We start from the raw sequence: 27,256 nt of genomic DNA on the forward strand, positions 1-27,256 counted from the left end.
CCACAGGGGGAGTTTTACAAAAGTAGCACTGTTACTGGACATGGAGCAGACAGCCATTACAGGGGGACCACAAACATCTCAGACACAAGAGAAGATGCGAACGTTCACAGAGGATAAGACAGAATGAGGACAGAGACGACATGTTGCTGCGAGAACACAAAAGATGTTTTTGGTGCAACTGAGAGGCCAAAATCAGAGGAAATGTTGTTTCCAGATAAATGGTAATGTTCAGACAGCCAGAGGGATGCTGTCTGAAAGTTGGATTTACATTTTGTTTTTCATTTCTAAATAGTTTCTTGTTTGTATGAATCAAATATAGTACAACATTTGTAGGTTTCTGTTATTCCTTTTTCTTCTATTTTGCTCCATACAGTCACATACAGCATAATATTTTTTTTTACTGTGAATAGGGGACTTACAAGAGAGGTGAACAAAAGGTGAAAAATCAGAGCCTGTGAAGAGTCTGTTGAAACTTGTGTATCTCATGACATCATTTATCTGCTGTAAATAATATTTGAGTTACTGCGTGGGTATTTTCCTCAAGGAGAAATTTTATGAAATCATAAAAAAACTATTTTGACAAGGGATTAAATCATGAACTAAATTTATCTGTCTTTCACACATTAGTTAGACAAGTGAAGTGTTTTTGGAACTGCAAGTAAGTTCCTTCATCATGATTAATGTAGCACTGTAGTTTATTTTTATGTAAGGGATGGTCATTTTAAGCACAAAAACGATTGTATATTGTCTGGGAGCACTCCCCCAAACACACACACAGACACACACACACACACACACACACACACACACACACACACACACACACACACACACAAAAGTCAGATTTACTCACATCGTAAAATATACAAACGACATCAAGCTTGTGAAGCACTTCTATCATCTTTGAGATGAGGGCCTATTTGTGTGTTGGAACATAGACTGTAGTTTGGACAGTATCATCTAATCTGACAGCACCACACACACGTATTACTGCAGCAACGGCTTCTTCTTCTTTTGTTGCCGAACGGCAGTTGGCAACAGGCGTTGAGGGGCGCTAGCGCCACCTTTTGATCGGAGTAACGCCTTACCACCAGGTACCAGTGAAAACATGGACAAATATATTTGTAAAATAAAACATTAAAATATGTATTCCCAGAAACTACTCAATGATATATTTTTTATGATTTCATAGCTATTTGAAAAATGTGAAAATCATGACCCATACCTAACATTCAGTCCTCCTGCCACACTACACCAGCATACAAAATGTGTATCAATCCGCAGTTGAAAATAGACCCCAGTAAACTCTCATTCTACAACCTATCCCTGATTAAAAAAGAACTATCATTTTCAGCTGTTTAAGTAAATTATTAAAACTTTTGGGAAAATTAAACTATACATTGATGACAAGTCTTTAAAGAAGAACATCTGTTGACTGTTTTTTTTTTTTTTTTTGCAGGATTCACTGACCAGAACAAAAATCTGGAATATTTTCCCAGCCTTATCCTCTATTTGTCTTTTTGCTATGTGGATGGATCGTTGCAGATTTATTAGGCAACGTATGAATAAGCAACCAGACGTCTGCGAACAAGAAAAAATTTCACATTTATTTGATATCAAACAGGAGTTGAATTAAATATCAGCTGATGATGGGCTCTTCCAAAAGAAATAAAATGAACCTAATCAGTGCTGCAACAACTTTTCACGCTTTCCAACCATGTTCTTTTTTTTGTTTTTTTCTGAATAGTTAATAAATTAATTAGTGTCAAAGGATGAAACATGTCCATGGCAAAAACTGCAATACCGCATTGACATGAACATAAGTCTTTAAACCTGACAATTTCCTTCAAGTAAAATAAATTACACAAGTATCCAATTCACTCCAAATCTGTGCATGGCCCGGTGTTAACAAATATACTACTGGCAAAAACTCATCATTCATGAAAGCAAAAGCACTTCACAAGCAGAGACGTGAGCATGATTTCATATGGATTGATATCTCTCAAAACTTTTTTTTTTTTTTTTCATATTCAAACATACTACAACAAGTCAAGTGTGAGAGGAAAAAGCACATTTCCACCATTTTGATTAACCTTGTCTGAAGAGTCTTATTAACATTGAAAGGGCACAACTACTGAATGGTTGCCATTTCTTTTTTTTTTTGTATTTTTTTTCAGTTTTTTGTTTTGTTTTACTTATTACACTAGTGGTACAGCAAAATATATTTTCTTCAGCTGTTACTTTGACAACAGTTAAATGTGCAATAGAGAAAATATAAGGCCTGAGTCTGAATTAGTGGTTTCTTAACCTTACAGTCCTGACTGTATAGTGGAGCCACACTAGTTCTAGTTCTGTACTTCTTGACTACAAAGACCCTGGTTCTGCAAAGTCCCCCAGGAATATGACAGGAGTTTCATAGTTCTTTGCTTGGAGTATTTTTTTTTATCCTTCATTCTTCGATTCCTCTCTCAGTACAACAGAAATGCCAGACGTATCTCGGACACAACGGCCCGTGTGTTATTCTCTGCACCTCTTTAGTCCAACAGCAGAGCTTTCACAGCCCACATTCGCCCGGCCCCAGATGGATGTCTTTTGTGTGTTAATGAGATCTGTGTGCAAAAGTTATTTATTCATTCCTTTTCCCACCCAAAAAACTTTTCACTTCCTGTCCTAACAGGAAGGGCATGTGGAGTGCGGAGCCAGGCTCGCCGGCTCTCTTGACATCAACTGAAAGCACCCATCTGTTAGAACATGTGCAAACAAGGACGACCCGCTCAGAGGCTGGTAATGAGCTGCATTTGTCCGTCGCTGGGCGCCTCTCCCTCCTGCGCACAGTCTTCATTGTTGGGTGGGATGATGCACCCGTCGCTGGTGCCTCGGTTTATGTGGTAATAGGACAGTGGCTGCGGTGCATCGCCGAGCTCAGGCATGCTTTTATGATATGTGTCCTCGCTCTCGCTTTGGGGTGAGGGGGAGAGCTCCTCCTCCTCCTCCGGGGGGTACGGCGAAGCTGAGGGCGAGGGAGAGTCTCTCAAGTTTGGCATGCTGGTATAAAGGGAGTCTCTATTATTGTTGGGTGAATGGGAGCCCATGTCCTCCACTGCGGTAACAGTCTCGGAGCCATGGTCGTTCTGCCCCTCCAGGCGCCTGGGGGCCTTCTGGGCGCTGTAGAGCAGGGAGTGAGTCCTCTGGGGCAGGAGGGGGGCCTCCAGCGCCTCCTTGTGGTGGGGGTGCAGGAGCAGCTCCAGGGTGGCGTGGCCTCCTCTTCCACTTTCTCTCTGGGGGGATGAGGCCTCGGCATGATCTGCCACAATGGCGTCATCCTCACTGCCGCTCCCACCCCCGCCTCGGTCGACTATAACCCTGGTCTGCGGAGGCAAGGCTCTGTCCCTCTCCCTCGGGGTGTCGCGACCTTTGGCCGCCCCTCGGGGCCTGAGGTTGTTGTGGACAATCTCAGATATGATCATCTTCTCAAAGGCGGCATCGTCCAGGTTGAGGCCCCCCAGGTCACCCGGGGCTCGAACGCCCACGGCCTCATAGTCGTCGTCTCGCAGGGAGTAGCTGTTGTTGAAATTGCCATTGAGGGGCAGGGTGTCCATGGCACTGATGTCCCTGCTGTTGCTCAGAGAGTGCTGTCCTGCAAGGAAAGGTAAAAAGAGCAGGTGAGATATAATTTTTCAGCTTTTGTTTTCCAGCACAAAACACTCTCCACTACACCATCCACATACACTTGATACTGCTCAGGACACTTCACTCTTGTGCTCTTTGATCTCTGGGTTAATTTTAATTTCATACAAGTCCAAAAACTTTTATAATTCAAAGAAAAACCCAATTATCTTCCAACCATGTCCATCCTCATTATAGCTGAATATCAGTAATGCCAATCTAAGAGATTATCCTGAACAATATTGAAGAAATGAGAACATACGATGACTTACAATTTGAAAAATATTAAACAGCAACACATTATAAAGTAGCTCATGACCAGGTAACAACACAGCAGCAGGATAAAAACAGCAAAGGATGGGGGTAAAATAAATAATAAAAAAAAAATACAAGCTGATGAGAACGTGTTGTGACATTAACAATGAATAAAACATTACACCTGTTAAAAGAAGGCAAGACAAAAGAGTAATGTCAAACACAGATGGCTAGCCACCTCTCTGCACTGGGGCCCCACAAGCACAGCAACAACCCCCACACACCACGACAGACAGGCACGGTGCAATGACTCACTTTGCCACCACTCACATCAAGTGTGTCTGCTCAGGCTATCTGGCCTAAGAACAGCTGATTTGCAAAAAAAGTAAAACAGATGCTTTTTTTCAATTGCAGCAGAAACAACAAAATCAGTGAAATAAGACAAAGTGGAAGCTCGTAACATCCAGTCCGGATTCAGTCGATCCAACTCCAATCGTGTCCTTGCAATTAACCGTAATTTGCTCTGTGTGATGCCTTGCTCCAATTGTTGTAGTTGAATGGAGAATGAAATTACGTGATTACCAGTTTGAGAGCGCTAAAGGACAAATCAAGGACAACTGAATCCTGGACTCAGCAGGTGAAAGGGTTCAGCAGCAAGCACAGTCTTTTTTTAAAAGTCGACAATAAAAGAAGATACATTTCCTGATGAAACCATTTCTTTTTGAATGACACATTATGTGTTTTTACCTTTTGAAGTGTACGTCTATCAATTTTATGTGAACAAAATACACACACACACACACACACCCACACACATACAACAGATCACTCTAATTTTGTGTACCCCTATGACTGAGCTCAAATAGCAGGATGAAAAAGGAAAGGGCTGGTATGATTTGATGAAAACTATTTTTACTGGGTACATTGCGAATCTGTTAGTGATAGGCTGACATTTTGTCGGGTGAGGGTGGTGTCGTCACAGGCAGTCTTTTCACACAAAAAAAGGGAAAACTAGTCAGAGGTTTCAAACATGCATGTAAAAAAAAAAAGAAAACGAATGATTGCAAATGAAAAAAAAAAGAAGCTCTAAAACAACATCAAAGACATTTCTAAAATGAGTGAAAGGAGCCAGAGAGCAAAAGGGCAAAAAAGAGATGGTGGTGGTGGAGCGACTATTAGACACTTCTTTGAATACAACCCTCTTCCACATTTGCATTTGTTTATGCGCAGGGAATGAATTTATTGCATACAGGTATTGTCTACCGGGAGAGGTGGGTAAATGATGTGAACAGAATTCAACTGGACACGGCGACAGCTGCACTCTTGGAACCGTTCCAGCAGAGATTCATCCAAGATGTTCTCCTTACCAAGTTTACTGCATCAGATAAACATCTGCACAGTATTACTTCGTATTAATACACTTATAATAGAGTACACGCTCAGCCTTTTGGAGAAGCTAAATGTAATAACTATAGCAGGCAAAATTTTGAGAAAGCTTGTGTTAAACTTGACAGTCTCACTGCATGTATTTCATACTTGGCTGGTGATCTTCACACCAGGTTTTGACATTTGTGTGTCACATCACTGCCTCCTCTCTTCAAACTAGTTTCCATATGTTAAATACTTGAATTTTTCCTATTTGTCACTGCTTTTGGAGCTGCTGTTTAGTATGTCCTATGGGTGGTATTTCCTCTGCTGTTTGAGCACAGCAGCTCGCCTCAGACGGGGTGGAGACGGTGTTTCCACAGGTAAAAGAGGGGTTTATGCTCACGCTTACAATGATCTGCTAATTAAATATCGCCAACTTTTTATCTGTCTCCTGTGCTCCAGTGTTAACATGCAATTATCCTACACTGATTAAGCAGGTAAACATTTTAGGGCAATAAAGCACAAGCCGTCTGCACACACACCGAGCTCTGCGTTTGAGCTGCTCGGCTGCTGCTGAGAAAAGGGGTGAAAAAGAAAGACAAAATGTCTTTGATTTTCTGTGCAGACATTGTTTGGTCCCAACCGTGCTTCGTTATCTCTAAGTGTAAAGTGCTCTCATTGTGCTGTAAGCCACCTCTCGGCACAAAACAACACTGTGATTACTGCGGTGGGTTAACGCTATATGCTACTGCATTACCGCTCCGTACCCACGTTCACCATACTGCTGTTTTCGTATATTCCCTTTTATCATCGAACGCCTTTGAATATCTGAGGGCTGTGACTCTGCCCGCATTGCGTCATGTGCTTCTGTTTTTTTTCTCCTTTGATTGGGTTTCTTTTGCTCTGCCAGCGAGGAACTAGGTCACCATAAACATGATTTAAACTGCATCTAATCTAAAGTGAGCTAAGGTAAACGTAAAGATTTTGACATGTTGTAAATATATCAATCGGGAGTACAGGGTAGTGGCATAAATGATCTGGGCAAACATGCAGAGCTTGTGCACGACACAGAGGAATTCCCATATGACTGCTAAGTAGACGAGATAAGATGGCATTGACGTCTCTGTGTTTATCTCCTTCTGTATTTACAAAGGAGAAACTTGCGTAGATAAGAAGAACTGAAAATAAAGAGCTGGTGTGAATGAAGTAGAGCAAAAAGGTAAAATCTTGTGTAATTATTCTCAACATATCCATTCATGCTGTGCCACAGCCACAACCTCAAGAGTTTTCATGCTTCCAGTAAATCTAACACACTTAATGGAATAGTTCGGCATTTTGAGAAATATGTTTATTTGCTTTCTGGTAGAGCGTTAGATGAGAAGACTGATATCACTCTCAATAACTGTCTGTTAAATGTGAAGCTACAGCCAAGGGAGGTTTAGCTTAGAATAGCATTATGAGTGGAAGAAGGGGTCAATTGGCTCTGTCAAAATAAAACCGTATCCAGCTACAAGCCTGTTGAAAGCAGGCTAATTAACACATTATATGTGATTTGTTTATTACAAACACAAGAACTGATGTGTAAAAATGATACTTTATTGTTAGTGGGGTTCAAGTGCTCATAACCATGACCGGTAAGTTCCTTTCTCCGCTGGTTGCCTGGAAACTGCTCAAATCCAAGAAGTAGTTTGGCAGATAACCCGCTCTAAATTGGAAGATTGTTCTTTTTGTATGGATTAGACAAATAAAGTGATAATTAGTGGGCTTTTAAGGTGCTGAAAGGTGGATTTTGTTACTGTTTCCCATGAAACCACAAGCGTCTGTTTTTGTTTTTTTTACATATCAATTTTGGTGCAAATTCAGAAAACATGATAAAACATGTTAATTAGTGAGCTTTAGAAGGTCTGGTAGCTAGATTTTGTTCCCATTTTACAACGCCAGGTTGACTTGTTTTCGCTGTTCGTGCTATACCACGCTAGGCTGTTGGTTGTAGAGTGGTTACAATCCATTCATCTGTCTCTCCTCTAAAAAGTGAACGAGCGTATTTCTCAAAATGTTGCACTTGTGCTTTAAAACAACTACAAATCTCTGTAAGAATAAAAGGTGGAGGGTGGATGTGCACCTGGGGAGTGAAAGGCCGGTGGAGAGGGGGTGTTGCACACCACCGTTTCTGCCAGCAGGTTGTTATAAGGGTTAGTGTCGTGGGTTCGGAGGAGAGGGTTAGTTAGGAGGTAGTTGCCAGTCATCCCTGAAATAACAGGAAGAGAAACAGAGAGGGAGACAAATTAGGAAGGGAAAAACAGTTGAGGAAGAGCGCTCGAGGTACTTTCACTTCATGGTCTGTGGTGGTGTGTCGGAGGGAGCTGTCCACATAAACAAACACAGGCCTTCGCTGTCTAGAATCTGACAATGGAAAAGATTTATGACTTGCGATATGTCTGCCTTCTATTATGGACAAGGCTGCCATAGAAACGCTGGTCAATGCAAGCCATTATCCAAACAGTCAACTGATGTAACTGACAAACAATATTATTGTAACAAGTGTTGACCAAAAGCATAGCAACCGATCCTCTGCAGTGTTTATGTAAAACAAATTCATCTAAACAAACTCATTGAGTCGAGACAGCAGACAAAACATGTCTAAGTGGCCTCCATGAATAATACAGTATACCCATCTTCCTCAGCATGCTCATGTAAATCCATAGCGATGTAATAACTATCCTCAGTCATGTGGATGCATCGCTGAAAAGTCAGTGTTGAAATTCGTCGTTTTTGTCTAAAAAAAATAAAAAATCTAAACTAATTCAAAGCCACAGCCAAATCTGCACTGGCACACTCTGGAGTCTGAATCACTCCCAAAACCTGCTCTGACCTCAGTCTGACTTTGCTCGTTTCACTCCCCTACTTTCATCCTGACACTCACTGCAGGATGAAGATGATTTAGAAGGCTGCCGCACAGTCAGTCCCTTCAGTCAGGGTCTACACTTGAACTGGAGTCCTTGTTGATAACATTTTATACCAAACTAAATGTCACAGCTTTTTTCTGTCTCTATTTCTCTCCTTTTAGATGATCTGAGCAAGCAGAAACATGCAGGAAAAGGATGTGAACTTACGATACACAGGCTGCATTTAATGCACTGTTTTGATTGCTAAGAGAAGTGCAACATGAAATCAGGTCTTATCTTCTTCTGTTTTTCCCCCCAGCTGCCACAGAGCTATGTAGGCTGCATCCATTGAAGTGTTTATTGTCAATCCAGAACTTCATCACAAAGAGAATAGCGTATGTGTTTTGTCTGGTGGTGGTGGAGGAAGAAATGGTTTCTCACCCTGGTTGAGTGTTGAGGTGCTGTTTATGTCTCCTGAGATGAAGGAGGACTCCGACTGCTTTCTCACAGTGTCGTTCCACATCCGCCTGATGCGGCTCTGAGGTTGAGAAAAAAGCAGCCACTGATCAGGACTCAACATGGTGCTGCTCTTATTCAAAGGTTTTGGCCGTGAGGATTGAGTGGCTGCAGTACGTGGGCTTGCGACTGAAACCTACACGCAGGAGTCACACACTGCTTGATGACATGTTCATGCGAGGGAACAACAAAGCCCCACACGTGCTATTGATCCCGCCGATGCCAAAAATGGATACGCTGACAATCTTACAGTTTGTAATTCGAGAGATCGGCCCTCAGCAGCTCCTTTTCTCTCTCGATAGTAAGTGCAGAAGCAGAATTCCCAGAGGTGGTCTTAAGATAGATCTCACAGTCACTATAGGAGATATTACAAGACCAATTCAACGATATTTTGTTTTTCTATTTTCAAAAGGATCTACCTTCCGACCGTGATAACACACACAGAATAAGAGAGCATTATTTTAGTGAAAGTCTATTTTCACTGATTTAAAAGGAAGATTTGATTATTCTGATTCTCTGTTTATGAGCAACACTCTACTGTAACATTTCTTAACCTAAGAAACCTCCATTCCCATTCCTTCATATAACCTTCACTGTACCACAATGACATTTCTATTTCATTGGCTAACCTCTGTATTAAGTTGGAAAAAAATCTGAAGATTGGCTTCAAAATAAACAGAAAATGTGGCTTTTTAGAATCCTTTTCACTTCTCTCAAGTCCTTATTAAAAGGTACTGAAGGTTTGAAAATATTCTGTCTGCTTTTGTCGACAACTCTGTTGAAAAGAAAAAAATGATCTCTAACCCGTCTGAGGCCCTCAGCGTGAAGGTCATTTAAATATTCAAAACCAGGTCACAAATAGACACATTTTTCTTATAAAAAAAAAGGTAAAATACTTGCACTTTTTGTTTTGGTCTTTTTATTAGATTTGTTGACATAGAAAATTAAACAATATCACCAAACATATCCATCAAAGACATAAAAATGCCTATATTGCCGAGAGCAGCATAACATATTCAGACCTATAATTAATTGAAATGAATCTGCATATTTTGCCTGAACCCCGATACATTAGGTACCTGGTGGTGTACCTGAGTTGCGGATGAGTAGCGGGCCGTGGATCGAGACGTGGCCGTCTTGGCTGAACTGTGGGAACCCTCGGGTGGCAGTGTGCCACAGCACTGTGACTGACGGAAACATTTGCTGTACTCTTTGCGGACCTGCGGAGGAATAAAAGATCAGCCCCCCTCAAATCTTTATCAAATGCCATCTAGCTGCCTGCAGTTTAAATGCCATATCTGTGAGGACAGGGATAACAAAAACTGTGTAACATATGGCAATATTACAGCGAAGAAGCACATTGAGATGTTTGCAGCTAAGTATGAATGTCTAAAATGTCAATGGAAATTTAAAAAAATGTTGCAACAAATGACTCAAAACTGCAATACAACTTAGATTAATAAAGAAATAGGCATTGTTTGAATTTCATTAAAGTAAAGGTGCCGGAAAATTACAATTTCACCATCAATTAATCTCCTGTTTTGTTTTGTCTGACTAATAGTCTAAACTTCAATGAATTTACTGTCATTTAAGACAAAGAAAAACAACAAGTCCTCACATTTGGGAATATGAAACTAGCAATCGGTATTTGTTCCTGAAAAGTGACTTTAAATCTACTATCTAAACAGTTACTAATTACTGAACCTTCGGTTGATCAGCTGATCAGTTAATAGACTCATTGTTTCAATCAATCTTTAGTCTTTAAAACATTAAAAGATTAGCTGTTAAAACTACCATCTTTTCTGAGAAGATGTCTTGTTTTGTCTCACAAACAGCCCAGAAAACAACGAATATTCAATTCAAAGATATAAATCCTCACATTCTCAAATTTAAAGAGCATGAAAACACAAACGTTTGCCATTTTGGCTTCATAAACGACTTCTTGTTTGAGTCATTAAGGGCAAAATCTTACTTTTTTCTGGAGTAGGCAGTGGAAGATGAAGATGAACATCCCTTGCAGGGTGTTGAAGATGGTGAAGAGGTAAGCCATCACAATGGAGGATTCATTGAGGAAAAGCAAGCCAAAGGACCATGTGAGCCCCAACAGACATAGCAGCGCAAACGCTCCCAACACCCATGATCTGGGGAAGAGAAGGAAGAGCAATATTAACTAGTGAAACAGAAAAACTGCACTCACTGCATCTTTGCTTGGTGTGTCCCTTCTCCTGGATGGCACCTTTTTAAAAGACAAAAAACAATTCTCATTTGCCTAGTGGCTTTTGGACATGTTGCACTGGCAGCGGCATATTCTATAAATGCTGATACAAAGTTTTGGAATGAGTGCACACTCAGTATTTAACACCGAGGAAAAACATTTTTTTTTTCATTGGTCCTCCTCAGAGTTGTTGGCTAAAGAGACTGCAAACACAGCAGGTTTGTCCTTGGTGGCTTCCAGGAAAGCAGAGAGAAAATAAGATAACTTAGTCAGTTTCAGTGATGATGGCTGGTCGTTTACTGATACACGAGAGAGAAGTGAGCCACCCCAAGAGAGATACAGGGAGCCTACAAGAAATGGGACAACAGCATGACGCTGAGAGACGACCCACAGAAAAACAAAAGGCAGTGCTGAGAATGACGCCTGATTAGACTCGCTGTCCGCCTGCTTGTGCCTTTTGTGCGACAATATGATTTTCTCGTCTGAATAATCACAGAAAATGGCCCCAATTATTTCACTGTTCTTTTGAAAGTTACCACATTCGACATAGAAACTAAATACATGCAGATTTGAAGTAGACCCTAATTAATGACAGTTAATTAGTTTTTTTTTTAATGTATTATAGTGTGTGAAATACATCATCCACAAATATGGACTTTCTAAGTGCTAAACACAAACCTGAAAGCCTTTTTAATGCCTTTTTTTTTTGGTTTGGATCAAAATCAGAAGGGTTGCCCAAAAATCAAACGCCCACACAACATATGTAGGCCTGCCCTCAAACATATTGTAGAACAAGAATCCAGGCAAAGAAACGGTGAGGGACTTGTATTTTTTATGGACCAATTGCAGCCCACTAGAAGCAAAAAGATGGAGGGCCCTTTTTCTGTTTTAACCATCTTGAAATCTACAAAGGATGTGTTGAATCCATCTTCCAAAGAAACCTATAAAATATGCCAGCACAGGAGCAAAAAGATACCAAAGGTCAGAAAAGCAGTTATGAAGAAATAAAAAAGGCAATATAGCCCTGCGTCCTGCAAATACTGAAATCATGAAATGAACTAAAATGCACCACCTACGGACTGAAATAAAATCTGAAAGGGAAAATTATTGGTCTGGTCGAGTTTAAGAGAAGAGAAAATCAAATAAACGTGTAGGTCAAACGCGGCTTTTGAAATTTCAGGAGGAAGGCAAAGCAGTAATGGTGCATATTATTTTTCTTTTCACACATGTGACCGCCCTCACACACACACACACACACACACACACACACACACACACACACACACACACACACACACACACACACACACAGCCTCACAGCAAGCAACCACAGACCAGCCTCCCAATCTCCCTGAGTGACACCTCTCACCTGATACCCCCCAGCCTAGATGAGTCGGGTTTCATGGAGGTGGAATGCTTCACCATCTTGTACATCGTCACCACCAGGAAGATGACATTGACCTGTCAAAACAGACGCGTCTCGGGGTTAACAGACTGCACTTAGGAAGGAGTCTGATTCCTCTTGTTACCAAAGGAGAAGGAAGTATTCAGATTCTTTACTTACGCACAAGTACTATTGCCACACTGCATAAACACTCCATTGTAGGTAAAAACCTCGTATTTAAATATTACTTAAATTAAAGTATATAAGTAGCGTTAGGAAAAGGTATTATACATATTAAAAGTGAAAATATTCAGTACAAAAAATGGCCACGTGACTATTATATTCGATTATATACATCTTTAAATTATTATTACCAATATATTTATGTGTAAAGAACATTTTACTTTTCACACCGACTATTGCTAAAAATATTGTAGTGTTGTCTTTGCAGTGAGCATCAACACAAACATGCCTTTACCAAGAGGAATATGAAAATTTAATGCCTCTGTGCAGATCGCAAAGTACACTCACTTTCAAAGAGGAAAAACAACAGTGAGAGGTTATCGCTTTGGTCTGCTTCACACAGCTCCAGTCGTCATCATAAGCTACGTTCAAAATGTCTTTTCCTCGATCGTGTTTGTCATTACAGTCGATCCCAAACAAATCCACAATATGTGTATATGGTGAAGTTCAAACAGATCTGATGTGCTGCAGACAAAAGCTCCAGAAAAACCCAGACGGGAAAGTATGGAGGTGAATGCCATATTTTTGAAACAAATTTTACTGAGGCCAGGAAAAACATTTAAGTGATTCAAGCCATACATCCAGAAAGATTTCCATGCTCTCAGGATGTAAGCACTGCGGGGCCTGTAGCCACAGAGGAAGAGGGAGGAGATGTGCTTCAATTTGGCCCAGTACCATATTTAACCTTTAAAATGTTCTTCTGTAAATATTCAGGATATATCCGAATTTTTATGTCATTACAAACTTTGATCCCATATCTGCTTCGAGCGTGCATTTTTAAAGCGTGACCAATCTACTGTTCATGAAGGAAAATAAAAAGCATGAGTCTGCGAGAAAACAAACCATAATGATGCAGATTTAATATTCTCAGTTTATCAAATACGTCATTTTCAATTCTTCATTCACAAATAAGCACCAAGATTTTCATTATTATCCCATATGGATGTACTCTGAAACACCGCAAGACAGCAGAGAATGGTCTTTAGATGGAAACAAAGAGAGTGTGAGTGGAAAACAGATGGAAACCAACAACAGCAGGGAGAAAGATGGAAGAAAAAGGAGTGGCTAAGAAGACAGAAAGAGGCTTTTAGATCACAGCTTAGAGTAATGCAGAGTTTCGTCTCCCAGCCTCACGGGCCGATTTACGTGCGCATGAGTCGAGTGGCGGGACATGCATTTAACACGGCTGTAAGTGATGACACAGATCCAATGAGACGGACGGACGGATGGACGGACAGCGAGACGAGGAGCTGGGTAGGCACTCTGCAGAAAGCTGAGGCAAACTGCATATGGACTCCCCCCCTCCTCATGTTCGGTCTCCAAGGGGACGTCCGCTACAATGTTCAGGTCTCTCACTTCTCTGCCAAATAATGCACATGAAACCAGCGCTGCCGATGCAGTGCTCCTCCAGGTTTTGCATGTATTTACAGCCTATGGACAGATTTACATGTGCGTTTCCACATGCGCCCGTTTGGATATGCGTCGTGTGTTTGTTCAGGGCTGTATGCATGCATTTTTGAATGCATGCGTGCACACCCGTCGTGTGTGTCTGTGTGTCTGTTTGCATTGTGCACACCCAGTGCTCTGCATTAAATATTGAAGGGTGAAGATGGAGATGTCCGTGCGCGGGGATTGGCCGGGGATGTGTCATGATCCTCAGCAGGGCTATGAGCTGTGGTAATGGTTGTCTGGCTCACACACTCATTACTTCCATGTTCACCCCCCACTACCATCACCCTCGATTTCCCACTGAGCAAATGACCTTCATGCCTGAAATGATTTCTCCTCCTGATTGCGGAGGTGAGTATTCTCTAGATGTACAGCAAGGAGCAAACATCTTTAAGTTGTTGCCGCTCACCAATTCTGATTTCAGAGGATTTCATAGCTGAGTGGACACTGATGTCTTCATGTCAGCTATAATGGGACCACTTTCCTTTCATGCAAATTGATCTGAGAAAGAAAAGCTAAGAGGCACCCAGCACACAAAAAGAGAAAATCTATAAACCGTTTTCAAAGCTTTTCTTTGAAAGAAAGAAAAAGTTATCACACGTGCTTAAATTTACAACTTACCACAATTATGAAGGTTACAGGTCCAATGAAGCTCCAGATGAAGTGGTTATCAACCCTCAACCAGCATCTATGGGGTGAAAAAGATCATGTTCAGTTCATTAAATCATCCTCTTGCCAAAACAAAGTTGTGTTTCATCGATCACGGCACAGCAGAGCTGACTGGATGCAACAGAATAGAGACTCCTCTGACCGCAGAGAAGAAAACCCGACCTTAAGGGAGCGTTGGCCTGTTGCCAAGAGACGCTGCAGTCCAAAAGGCAGTGGTTATTGGACTCATGACTTCACAGTCTGGAAATGTCTACAAATGGGGGATGTCTGTGTGTACCCAAGACTTTGAACAGTAAACAATGGATTGTAGACTGCATCTCGGTCTGTGTTTATCACCAGAAAACAGAAATGAAGTGAAGACTCCTCCAATAAAAAAGTCGGAAAGAGTCTGAAAAAGGCAGGTTACTTAAATCCCATAAATTAGAGGATTGCAGTCTTACAAATCATAAAGCTTACTGCTTGGATGAAGACCAACAGTGAAGTGCATAAACTTTTAACTGACAAGGGCGGCAATTATCCACATGCAGAGAATAAAAACCCAGCAACCCATTGCAACTAGCCAGCGCATTCATTAATGTTGCCGCTTTGCTCAAAGCCTCTTCTTTTAGCAGTGACAGGCTGTAAATTTACCAGGGGGCAGAGGTGGACTACTCTTCGTGATATTACTATCATTAACACATACCGCACATGCCGTGTGGGTGTGTCCCGATGGGGAGAAGGGAGGACTAATACTCGTGATTTTTATATCACAAAAAGAAAAGAGCCTCAACAAACACTTACGCCCGCTGTGTGCCGTAGCTTCTGTAGTCGATGGCCGCTGAGATGCCCACCACCACAGCTGGGATGAGGTACCCGGAGATGTAATAATACTTCCTGCGTGAGAACTCGCTCTCAAACACCTCAACCAGCATGAGGTACAGCTGCACGCCCTCCAAACACATCCAGGCAAACGCAGCCAGGAAACAGAAGTGGAGAACGCCGGCGATGATGGAGCAGACCAGCTGACGGGAAGACACAAGAAGAGGGTTCACACAAAAGTAAGAGGACGCTAAAAGGATTATTCTTATTTTTCCTAATTACCAAAAATGACTTTAACCAGAGCTTAAAATAAGATCTGTTTACTTTTTCCTAATTACTGAGAAATACTTTGTATACATATCCTTTGTATGTTTTTGCTTACACATTAAAAAACGACAGTACTTAACGCTGTTTTAAGTATTTTTTTTTTTTTTATTATATATATTAGGAGAGGATAAAGTGACAACATGTACTGCAGAATGGGACGCTTGAACTTTTTTGCATGTTTGACATAAATATTAAAATTTTCAGTTTGCAACTTGAATGTTTTGGTTTCTAGCCATAAAGGACAGCTGTTTTAGTAAAAGCCTTTAATAAACAGAGCTCTACGCGACCTGCATGGAAAAAAAAGTTAGGTGGTGATGTGGAGCATGTAGCAGCTACATATTTCAGGTGTTGGTGGAGAACAAAAAGGAGCTAACAAAATACAGCAAACTAATGCTAATGTTGCTCAGTGGACTGTTCACTAAAATGCCCCCAAGTAGCAAACAATACTATTAATGCATGTTGGAAATTGGAAACATGATGCCTGTTTCGATATTAAAGATGGATTTCTGGTCAAATTTTTGTAAACATCATTATTTTCTCTGTATAAGATTATGTGTTTGTTAAAATGCATATTTGGGAAAATCATTAACTTTAGCACAAACACTCATTTGAGAATTAGAGAAGATTAATCTTCCTGCCGTAAACATTACTGACCCCATAGATCCCAAAGTTTATATAGATACAAATAATATAGAAGTGTAATAAAAAAAAATAAAAAAAAATCCCATGTTTAAAATATTGCGTTTAAGTGTTAGAACAAGCAGAGAGAAAAAAAAATATATTTTAATCTAATGTGGATTTCTTTGTTAGCAACATCCAGGAAAATATAAATGGAAAACGACCTTTTTCACCACAGACATTTAGACTTGTCATTGTAGGGAAAGCACAGGTGTATTAATGATGGCTCAGTGTCCCAGTAAGCCATGACAATGAACCCACATGCACAAAAGCAGGATCCTTTAGGTGGAATGCAGCCATCATTAATACACCTGCGCTTTCCCTTCAATGACAAGTGAAAATGTCTGCTGAGAAAAAAGTCTGTTCAGGCGTATAGGCTGTCAAGATGCTGTCAGGATGCTGTCAGGATGCTGAACGCTCTCCCCTCTCTCCCCCTTGCCCCATAAACTCTGAACTTTTGCACTGTGGACCCATATTTGCACAACATTGTCTGTTTTACAATTTTTGTTGTTGTTGGATATTTATGCTTTTCTTGTTTTGTCTATTTATTTTGCACACAGTGGGACTGTGAGAAACAGTTTTTTCGATCCATCTGTATGACATATGGTGGACTGACATTAAAGGAGTTGAAGTATAAAGGTCAATCACAGCAGATAGGACCATTCATCAGCAGTATGAAAGTTAAGACCCTCTGCGGTATCATTTCCTCTGTACCTTTGGCTCGGTCATGTTGATGCCCACGAGAAAGAGGAGCTCGCCGATGAAGAGGTTGAGGCAGAGGTTTTTGTGGATGGTATTGCGGTCACTTTGCAGACCTCTGAAGAAGCAGAAGGTAAAGAGGCTGATGGCCAGGCAGACGAGAGACACGGCAATACCCATCCTGGTGATGACAGTGAGAAGAACCTCGTGCACGCTTCCGTCCCTCTGCAGAGAGACAACACAAACTCACCGTCAGCTTTGCGCTTATCATTACAATGGGTGGCATTTAAGCACATAGTGTTTGTATCTCTATTTGTTGAAGTGTAGACACTGGCCTGATGGTAACATGAATATATGGTGTTATGAAAATGGAAATTTCTGAAGGTCTCAATCCCTGTAGGATACATTAATAACTTTTCTGTCTTTGTCTGTCTTAAAGAAATAGTCATGTTCCGATCATGAATGTCAAAACAACAGCATCAACAACAACATTATAAATCCCTTTCTAAAGCTTCTTCACCTCCTAAATCTAAATTTCTGAAGCCAATAAGACTCAAAATCAGGTAAATATCATCCAAAATACAGACTTTTTAATAAAAAAATTCCCTGCTGTGGAGGGATGGTAACAAAAACAAGCAAAAGCTCTGCAACTTTAGCCTGATATCCGAGTAAGATTAACTTTGCAATAAATTCTGACAGGAGAGGAAAACTTAATAGCTAGTATGAATAGGAGAAATGACTACAGCAAGCAAAACACATTTCACTGTTCATATGTGCATTTGACTGATTCATGTAAAACAGATTAAAAAAAACACATCTTTTAAGCTAATTGGTTCTGATGTTGTCTGACTATCAAACTGAACATGCTTAGATCACATTATGTAGCCCATGTTGCAGAGAGTCACATAAAACTGCCACGAGGAGCAAGAACCATGTGACGTCCACATGTGGGTTTTCAGTTTTTGAGGTTGAATAACAGTGTTTCAGGAGATCTAAAACCGAGCATGTTTCAAGACGGGCACCTGGCAAATGTGAAAACAGCAGACTTAACCATATAAAATATCACTCAAGGACATGGTGGCCTGAGAGTGAGGCAATCCTGTGATATTTGTAATTTTATTGAGGGCAGGAGTTGCAGTTGAGGTGACGTGTAGGGAATTGGTGTGAGGCTAAGCGTAGCCTCAGGGCTCTGGTTTCAAGCTGTGGTTAAGGTTGAGGTTAAGACAGATGACAGGCACAGAGTTCATGAGTTGGGACATATTATTAAACAAACCACAAACGTATCCTCTACATTTATTACTGGCTAGGTCCTTGCTACACATACTATTTATCATGTAATTGGATTGTAATTGCATTTTGCGACCAAATGGATCCTACACCACTTCAAGAGGGGTGGAAACATAAGTTAAAGCTGAGGTTATGCTGAATGACTCTGAGGGACATATGCATGGAGGAATATTAGACACGGACCACAGGTAAAACATAATTACTTTTGATAATGGTATGGCACTTTCCTATCCTGATCCACAATCTCGCTATTTTAAAGTGACAGCCCACTGGCTTCCATCCACCCCTCCCCTTCTCCTCCAGATATAATCTAATTATCTCCACTGAAATGCCATTCTTGTTCTTGCCGTGTGTGCACAAATCTTTCAGCGAGACAGAAGAGGGACAACTAATTGAGACAGAAAAACAGCTCATGCACACCACATGGCGAGGGCCACTTACCACATTTCCCCGATGAGCCATGAGGATGGCGAAGTTGGTCAAGTGACTACAGGAGCAAGTGGTGTGGCTCTTATTGGTTTCCAGCAGTTTACAGCCCTGAGTGGACCAGTATCCCATCATGCTCCGCTCTGAGTAATTCCAGAAGGAACAGTTGGGATTGTAGTAGTGTTCCTTCTACAAAACACAAACACAGAGAGAAAAAAAATGATTAAATATAAATGAACGTGCACTGCAATATGCATTAATGTACACAAACACACCTTGTATATTTCATATCTTTAACTGAAAGTCAGTGTCATGTGTAGACAATGTATATGTGTGCTTCTTTTGCCAGTTAGAATCTGCACAATTAAGATTATTTAAATGGTATTGATTGTTTTTTTTGTTTGTTTTTTTTTGGGGGGGGGGGGGTCAAAACAGAAAAGTAAAACAGAATCTTAATATGGTGAGATGTGACAAGGTTACCATGGCAATTTTCAAGCACAAGGCATAAACACAAAACAGAAAAAGCATGACTTGCTTCTCTAACTTCTCTCGTGTCCATGTCTGATTAGTGCCAATCACCATCCATGACACACTGGCATAATATGGATGTTTCATCTTGGATATAAAAATTTTTTTTCCAACAATAATACACAGAAAGTGCTGGATTTGCCCTTCATTGTAAAAACCAGCACAACCAGTTCAGTATTTTTCACAGTGGGGCTCTATGCTGTAGTCTGGGGGAATCTCAGGAGGAGCCTTACATCCAGGTGCTCCAGTGTGAAGATCACGGGGTCGGCCACAAACACACGGCTGGACTCTTTTGTAATAGAGGCTGACAGGATGTGGGAGTTGACGGTGAGAGAGAGGTTGTGTTTGTTCAGGTCCCCCATTCCCCTCAGCGTGGCATTTTCTGTGCTGAGGAACTGACCCAGGTGTTTGTAGAGCACAAATACCAGCTTAGCCACACCTGCAACCAGCAATAAGAAAATCATCAGGCTTACAGCAAATTAACAATGGAAAGAGACATACAATATTCATTTACTCTTGTTGTAGGAATATCCCAAGCATCAAGGGGCTTATTGCTGCCCTTGTGGGTGTGTATAAATACAAACCAAAAACATTATTGAACAAAATCCCAATTTGCACTATGGAGGAATTAAAAGAGAATCAACCTGCTTTGCTTTTTCTAATGCAGACAAGGTGCAGACAACTGTTGTAAAATTTAACTGTGTTTTAATTCACTAAAACCTATTTTGACTGTGGTACACATCATTTTCCAAACATTTATATCTGACAAAATGGTTTGCCTTTTTTTCCCCCTTTTGTATGTTTTGTCAGAAGTCAATTGAGATACTGAAAAAAAAAAAAGACATCTGAGCTCGCTTGGCTTTTGGTCTTTTTTTACTGTTGTATAAAAATAATATTTTTGGAGTTGTTTTAAAGATACATCGAATAATCTTAATAGAAAACTCTCAACCCTTAGCCCAAAATGTCCACAATTTATTCAAGGTCATGCAGCTCTTTTTTTGGGGGGGGATATCACATTTTAGTGAAAGAAATTTGAAAAAAAAAAAAAAAAATACTGTTCCTTAAAAATAAAGACCAGAGTATGAAGAATTTTTTGAAAAGTATTCTTTAATGTGAGGTGATTTTAAATCATCAGCTAACCTTTAACAATGATTATATGTGTCTGCGAAGGGAGAGTTTTCTCACCATTTTTGCTGTTGACTTTCACCGTGTTGGCGGAAAGCTGAAGAGAGGTTCCACCCTTGCTGGTCTGTGGAAATCTGAAGTCTTGCACCTGACCGTCGGTGCTTAACACGTACACATCCAACACTGAGGGATGGCAGGGGGTGAGGAGAAAGAGAGAGAGAGAGAGAGAGAGAGAGAGAGAGAGAGAGAGAGAGAGAGAGAGAGAGAGAGATGTACTATTCACACGCAACATTTGAAAAGCATTACATGGTGTTTAACAGAGCTCTAACGTTAAGGCCCAGTGGGGTAAGTGTAAAGACTCCAGGTTCATTGTACCAGTTACAGAATCCAATCTTATTGGCAAGATGCTGTTGAGTGTCATTTGCTTAAAAAAACATGTCACTAAGCTGTTGGCTGGCATTGTGAACGCCTCCGAGGCAAGAGCTAAAAAAAAAAAAATAACAACAAGGTTGACGATAGAGGATGAGCAAATGCGAGCACACAGCCTGCTGCAGCATGAATGTCAAATATTCATAGGATCAAAAATATCATTGAGGTTTTACTTTAACTTTTTCTTTCCCCTGTGGGTTCAGATAACTCTGGGCTTGACGAGCAAATCTCTGAAAATCCTCCAAATTCCTGCAGCCCCTCTCTCTGGTATGCCAGCTGCCGGGTGGTGCTCCCTTTGATGTGTGAAATTACTAAAGGGTCAGGAGGACACACGTATCAGCACACTCCCTCCCATCAGAAACGGCCTCACTTCCTCAGATAGATGGCTTCTGACAGACGGAGATGAGGAATTGTTCTCTAGTTGCTCTCCCCTCAGTGTAGCTTTTAGCTCCCTCTCTCCCTCCCTTTCCCCCCCCCCCCCGTCTTGGCCTTGATGCTCGCCTGGAGGTGCCATTTGGGCTTTTGACAAACTGCTAATTAGAATCAACAGTCATTTTAAACCTTTTTCAACTCTTCCCAGGAAGTCAGGTAAGCTGCTCTCAAAGGCTGTGTTTTTCTTCATACAGTTGTATTTATTTAGTTTCTTCACTGGAATATTATCTTTATTGTGCAGATAAGTGGGAGGTTGACAAGCTCATAAAAACTGTCTTAATGCTGTGATTAAATAGCCAATATATGGCATATTACACAATGTATTAATCAGTGCTTTTGGTAGGCAGAGCAACTAGTCCTTATCAGCTTAGCTAACTACTACTTAATTGGAAAGGCTTGGAGAGCGCAGATCTGTCTGAGAGTGCTGTCTGAATGGAACAGTGCCATTCAATTGGTTTCTTTGTTTTCCCCCAGAGGTCTGGACAGTTCATCTTGCAGCACACACTCAATGTGACTTTACAATGCAAGAAAAAGATTAAAAATCAATGAGGTATAAGACAAAAACAGTGAGTGGGGGGACTATAACCGTAGCAACAAAGGGCTATGAGTAGAAATATAACAGTTCACTGCACAAAGCTGACTTAAATGAATGAGGTCATGGTTCTAATAAACTGCCCGTGAGGAAGAATTTGCTTCATTTTTCTTTTTCTTTTTTTTTAGTTCAATCAAATCTTTTACTGTGACGTCAGCAAGATGAGATGTGGCCATTTTTATAATCACATTCTCCTTGGGGAATAGCTGCCCAGAAATAATAATAAAAAAAATAAACCTGCATTCATTTGTACCACTCTGTTTGAAGCAATTTTACTGAGACGTGGTGGACAGCCAAAAAATAAAAAACTATCAGCATCATAAACCTTGACTGACGGATGTGTACATGTAGTTGTTGCTGTTTTATAGTTACTGGAGAGGAACTTACTGATATTCTCTGCAGGCACTTTTACGATCGCCGGTTCGATGAGGTTTTCCGCAAGGACAAACGCCCCTTCCTCCAGGGTATCCAGTAGCATTGTGGCGGCGTGCGTTTGTTCTGTTGAATTCATGTCTTTCCAGGATTTCAGAGCTTCGGGCCTCAGGAGGTTGTCAACAGTGTCCACAATTGCCTGTATCCATGGAGACAAGTGAAATGTCAGGTTTCTGTTTCCTCCCATCATAACTTGAGTTTAATAACAAAGAGCAGGGTCTGGGAAGCAAATGATAAAAAAAAGGCATGCATGGCCAACAGTGACAGACTGCAACTGAAAAATCAAGATCACTCCGACTAAAGGCACAAGGGTTCAAGGGGTAACTGAAATAATAATGACGGTAAACAATTTAGTATGTTTTATTTAAAATTCTGTTTATTAAAAATAGGTCCGATCTGAGGAAGTCTCTTGTGGACCAATTTCTGTATTGAATAATAATGTAAAAAAGCTTGAGGGTATAACGAAATACAAACCAAATGTTTATTTTCTCATGGTTGAATTAAGCTGCCTACCATGCTGAATTCTCTATTCCTGGTTTTAAGCAGCTATTTTCCAAAAGCTCAATCATCTTCGTGGACAACAGTCTTATTTCCATAACAAGGATCTGCCCCATAATGGCTTAAATGCTATTTTCCTGGAGGAAAGGAGGCCTTATCATGAAATCCATGTCCAGAGTGATAGTATAAGTCAAAATGGGGGGTGCGGGGAGGGGGGTTCTGCTTGTTTTCAATAGCAATCTTTTCATTTCCTGCTTTCTGATAAGCAGTAAGTAAGCAAAACATTCCACAAAACCCACACAAGTATCATATGTTGATAAAACAAGAGTTTCCTTTGACCCTGGCAGGGTGAGTTCATGACTCCTGCCAGGCACAATCAAGAAACATCACCACAAACTTCCTGAAATCCCACCAAATGCGGACAGTGGTACAAAGATCTAGAGCAGCCCTCGATGTGATAAATCAGAGTGACAATTTAACCATAGGTGCCATTAACCACCGCAAGACCCACCACAATAACGGTAATTAACCACAACAAGCCTTTGCTCACTGTACCAATTAGTCACAGCTGTGATTATCCACAAGACTAATTGACCACAGACAGGATTATCCATTTGCCTGGAATAACAAGAAAGGGGATCAACCACAGTGTGCACCAATATATGATTAACCGCAACATTTAACCACAGAGCTCATATTAACCACAGCAGTGACGGCTGTATCCAGACACAGAGCTCTTTGCATGTCTTTCTATATCTCGGGTCCAAGCACAAAAATCAATCTCTGTGGCCCTGACCTTACAGGCAACTGGAAGCTTGAAAACTATGAATATGACAGGGCTTGTGTGTGTGTGTGTGTGTGTGTGTGTGTGTGTGTGTGTGTGTGTGTGTGTGTGTGTGTGTGTGTGTGTGTGTGTGTGTGAGAAAGAGAAAGACAGAGAGAGAGCAGGAGAGAGAGAAGTTGCGATTATGGGGTTGGAGCCATTACAGCCACCAGACAGACAATAAATGGTCTTCCCCAGCCCCCTGGTAAGCCATCCTCAAAGGACCCATGAAATCTAAAAGGAGAAAAAAAAATTGTCTGTCTCTAATTTGTGTAGCAGAGAAAGAATCTGTCTTTTGATTGAATCCTCTTTAATTCTCGCCTGGGTGGAGGTCAATTTACAAATCACTAGGGTGCTACCAAGGGAGCCCCTGTGGCTCAATATAGCTAGAGAAACGTATCATATAGTAAAAGTTCAGTGAACAAGACACTGAACATTGAAGCTAGATGATGAAAGGTGACCAAAAAAAAAAACAAGCCAGCAGCCATGAATGCCATAAACGTACACATAAAACTAGAATTACCACCCCGCGGTTGTTTTTGCAGATCAGTATAATGTCACAGTGAAATCGCTTTTTGGATATAAAATGTCATCTCTTAATCATTTTATCCTATTAGACATATGTGTTAAATTATGTCATATTTACTGCATTGAGTTATGGCCACAAACCTTTGACCTTTGACCACTAAACTCTGTTCATCCTTGAGTCCAACTGAATGTTTGTCCCAAATTTGAAAGAAATTTCCTTTGCTGAGTTTTTTCTTGCTGACCAATATGGAAAATGGAGCGCTTTAAAACTCTAAGCATCTGATTGCTGCATTGCGAATCCTAGCTCTGTAAATTCGCAGCACATCTGATACACATTGTAGATAATCTGTGACTCATCATTATATCCACATAGAAGCATGCACTCTAGAAATAATAGAAAAAGCATGCTCTTCATATTCAAAAGTTTTCTATAGTACAAGACAAAGTCAGTGGAAACTATCTATGCGTCAGTGGATATATTACAAAAAGGAAGAACTAATAGCTAATTCGGCATTCTTTTAATAAAGCAAAGTTGCCAAAATGTAAAACACTACTGGCAGATGGACGTTTTTTAAGAGGTGTTGGAGAGGTAGTTATTTTTTCATCATGAGAGGCCCATGATATAAGAATTTGAAAAACCTTGCACGAGAGAAAAACTGGGATATATCGTCTGGGCACCATAAATGTCAGTACCAAATTTTTATCCCAATTCATTCAGTAGATGTTGAGCAGCTTCAGTGTGGTTCGACTGACCGACCAAATACTGATATTTCAATGCTGCCTTAAGCCGTGCCGGTAGCATGGCTAAACATATATTTCTAAATCAGTTGAGGGAAATGCATGACCCTTTTCTCTTTGTAAAATTAGACCTCTGGTAAAAAACAACCTGGCCTACAGGGAACCCACAGAGAAATACAAAATCTGATCACTTGCTTTATGCCATGCAAGGCTGTGTTATTACACCATGTCCTTGTCTTTCAGCAGAGTCTACCCGAGAAAATGAACTCAGAAAGTAAAACGTCTCGGGGAGAGACTGAAATATCTGACTGGAACACAAACATATTAATGGGCTCAGAAATTAATCCCTCAGATAAAACACAACTGTGGTGGGAGAAGAGATTTTTTTTTTTTTTTTTTTTTTTCTATTGGGACAAGTGAGACTAGAAATTGTACAATGTAAGCAAGTGAAAATTGAGCACACTGCCACTTTGATCACACTTCTGGCTGACAGGGAGGTGCAATTACGACCGTGGGAAGGCAATTATTCACACAACGTATAAAAAGCCGACAAGAAGGACGGAGAGAGAAAGAGAGGGAAAGAGTGGGGGAGGAAGGAAAGGGGGAGAGAAAAAAAAATGAGAAAAGGATGTAGAAATGACAGGACACAGAGGAGGGGAAAAATAGGACCAAAACAGCGATACTGATGGCGGTATCCTCAGATGGACAGAATGACAGGAGAACAGACAGCAGAGTCAGATAAGGAAGTAGCCATATTTCATACAAGCAGGTCACCAGGCACATACTGTAACATGACAATCAAAGACATAGAGACAGACAGTGCTGCATGCTGCTGGTCGGGCGTTAGGGATCAGGGGTAGAAAAGCAACGTGGAAAGCCTGGCAGTTATACCTTCATGTACGCTCTGCATGTCTTCTCTCTTTTTTGAAGCTTTTCCACAAAACAAGAGATTCAAGCACAAGAGACAGATTGTAGAAAGAGGTGGTAAGAAAACAGGAAGCATTAAATCATGCCACTTACCATCAATTACAGAATTAATGAAAAGAAGAAAAGGAACAGGTCTATGAACTGTAACATGAATAATACGACAGCTCTAAATGCCTTTCAGGAGGAACGGTGTTTGAATTCTAAACATGAATATGGATCACATTATTGTGAGGCAGAGATGAGAAATGCGCAGCAGTAGGGAGGAAAAGATGCTGAGACCAGATTCTGATGCTCCCCATTAGTGATGCTTTAAGATACATTGAGACGATAAACAATGTAGGATGAGGTCATTTGTATTTCATGTCATTGAGAAAATAATATAGTACTAGCTCTGTCTAAAACCCTTTGTTAGTCTCTTGACATTAAATAAGTCACCGGCTCACCCTAATTGAGTCAAACCGAGGAAAATCACATATTGTAGCTCTGAGACAGAATTGGAAAACAAAGAGATATAATGCTTACAACCTCTGCATCATAAATAACTCCAGAAAACCAAAACTGTTTTTCCAACACAGTCCAGATTGCTGCCTTGGACACAACTTGTTGATTTGTGGGAGAGGGCTGCATGCAACTAAAAAGGACTATACCATGGTTTTGTAGTTTTAGCTTCATGAATATAAATCATGTATACAATACGTTAATGTGTGTCCTTTCAGATGTTCAGCTGTACAGTATTTTTCTTCTGTTGCAGGTTTGTATTAATCTCTGAATGTCATGGAAATCAGTTGGCAGACTCTTGAAACTTGTCCGACTTAACTTAAGCTTCATATGTGTTTACATACATATAAGGTTACGGTCTGCTTTCTGCACTAACCTGATTTCTTGAATCAAGTAAACAAGAAACCCAGTTTCAATAATGGAAACCTGATTTGGGCAAAGATTTCTTGGCCATGTATCTAAGTCTTATAAGTACACATATTCAGGACAAAAGTGCTCAGACAGGGAAAGAACTTCTGCTTAAAAGATCAAATGAAGGATGATTAAATCATTAAATTCACAGCTCAAAGTAAAGTGATATCAAGCTGAAAGCAGTTTTTCGCTGTCCTCTGTTTCACCTATGGTGTGTTTGAATGTGGTTGGAAGTGTGTTTCGTTGCAGCAGTAAATGCACTAAACAGTGATGTCGCAGGTTCCAGGGGTACAGCGGCACAACACTGCACAGAGGTTAAATCACCGGTAATCAGCAGAGGTTTAAGTCACATGGTGTTGTTGATGTGATGTTCCAATTACTGCAAGCTATTGCCTTGCCGCTGTGGTGAGAAACCTGCTATCTCTTCTCT

General features: G+C 40.7%; 1 protein-coding gene across 12 annotated transcripts in view; it reads right to left on the reverse strand.

The window, feature by feature from the left end:
• Positions 1–1,586: 1,586 nt before the first annotated feature.
• The window catches only part of LOC138203013 (adhesion G protein-coupled receptor L2-like), an 83,619-nt gene continuing 57,949 nt past the window's right edge, over positions 1,587–27,256 (reverse strand). For 3 of the 12 annotated variants that reach the window (XM_069157482.1, XM_069157481.1, XM_069157487.1), the window contains 14 exons: positions 25,882–25,920; positions 22,359–22,542; positions 20,579–20,701; positions 19,627–19,832; positions 18,881–19,054; positions 17,168–17,377; positions 15,431–15,651; positions 14,603–14,669; positions 12,275–12,366; positions 10,663–10,831; positions 9,782–9,910; positions 8,616–8,712; positions 7,412–7,537; positions 1,587–3,637 (listed from right to left, as the gene is read on the reverse strand). In XM_069157482.1, the coding sequence (XP_069013583.1) occupies positions 2,775–3,637; positions 7,412–7,537; positions 8,616–8,712; positions 9,782–9,910; positions 10,663–10,831; positions 12,275–12,366; positions 14,603–14,669; positions 15,431–15,651; positions 17,168–17,377; positions 18,881–19,054; positions 19,627–19,832; positions 20,579–20,701; positions 22,359–22,542; positions 25,882–25,920 (2,700 nt within the window). In that variant the 3' untranslated portion in view covers positions 1,587–2,774. Of the gene's footprint in view, positions 3,638–4,236; positions 4,291–7,411; positions 7,538–8,615; positions 8,713–9,781; positions 9,911–10,662; positions 10,832–12,274; positions 12,367–14,602; positions 14,670–15,430; positions 15,652–17,167; positions 17,378–18,880; positions 19,055–19,626; positions 19,833–20,578; positions 20,702–22,358; positions 22,543–25,881; positions 25,921–27,256 lie in introns of all 12 variants that reach the window. The other 9 variants (XM_069157491.1, XM_069157484.1, XM_069157493.1 and 6 more) reach the window with 6 other exon arrangements.

Source organism: Embiotoca jacksoni, unplaced genomic scaffold (assembly GCF_022577435.1).
Source record: "Embiotoca jacksoni isolate LCO1_2020_lvr unplaced genomic scaffold, fEmbJac1.0.p SCAF_22, whole genome shotgun sequence".
In the NCBI taxonomy this organism is placed as follows: domain Eukaryota; kingdom Metazoa; phylum Chordata; class Actinopteri; family Embiotocidae; genus Embiotoca; species Embiotoca jacksoni.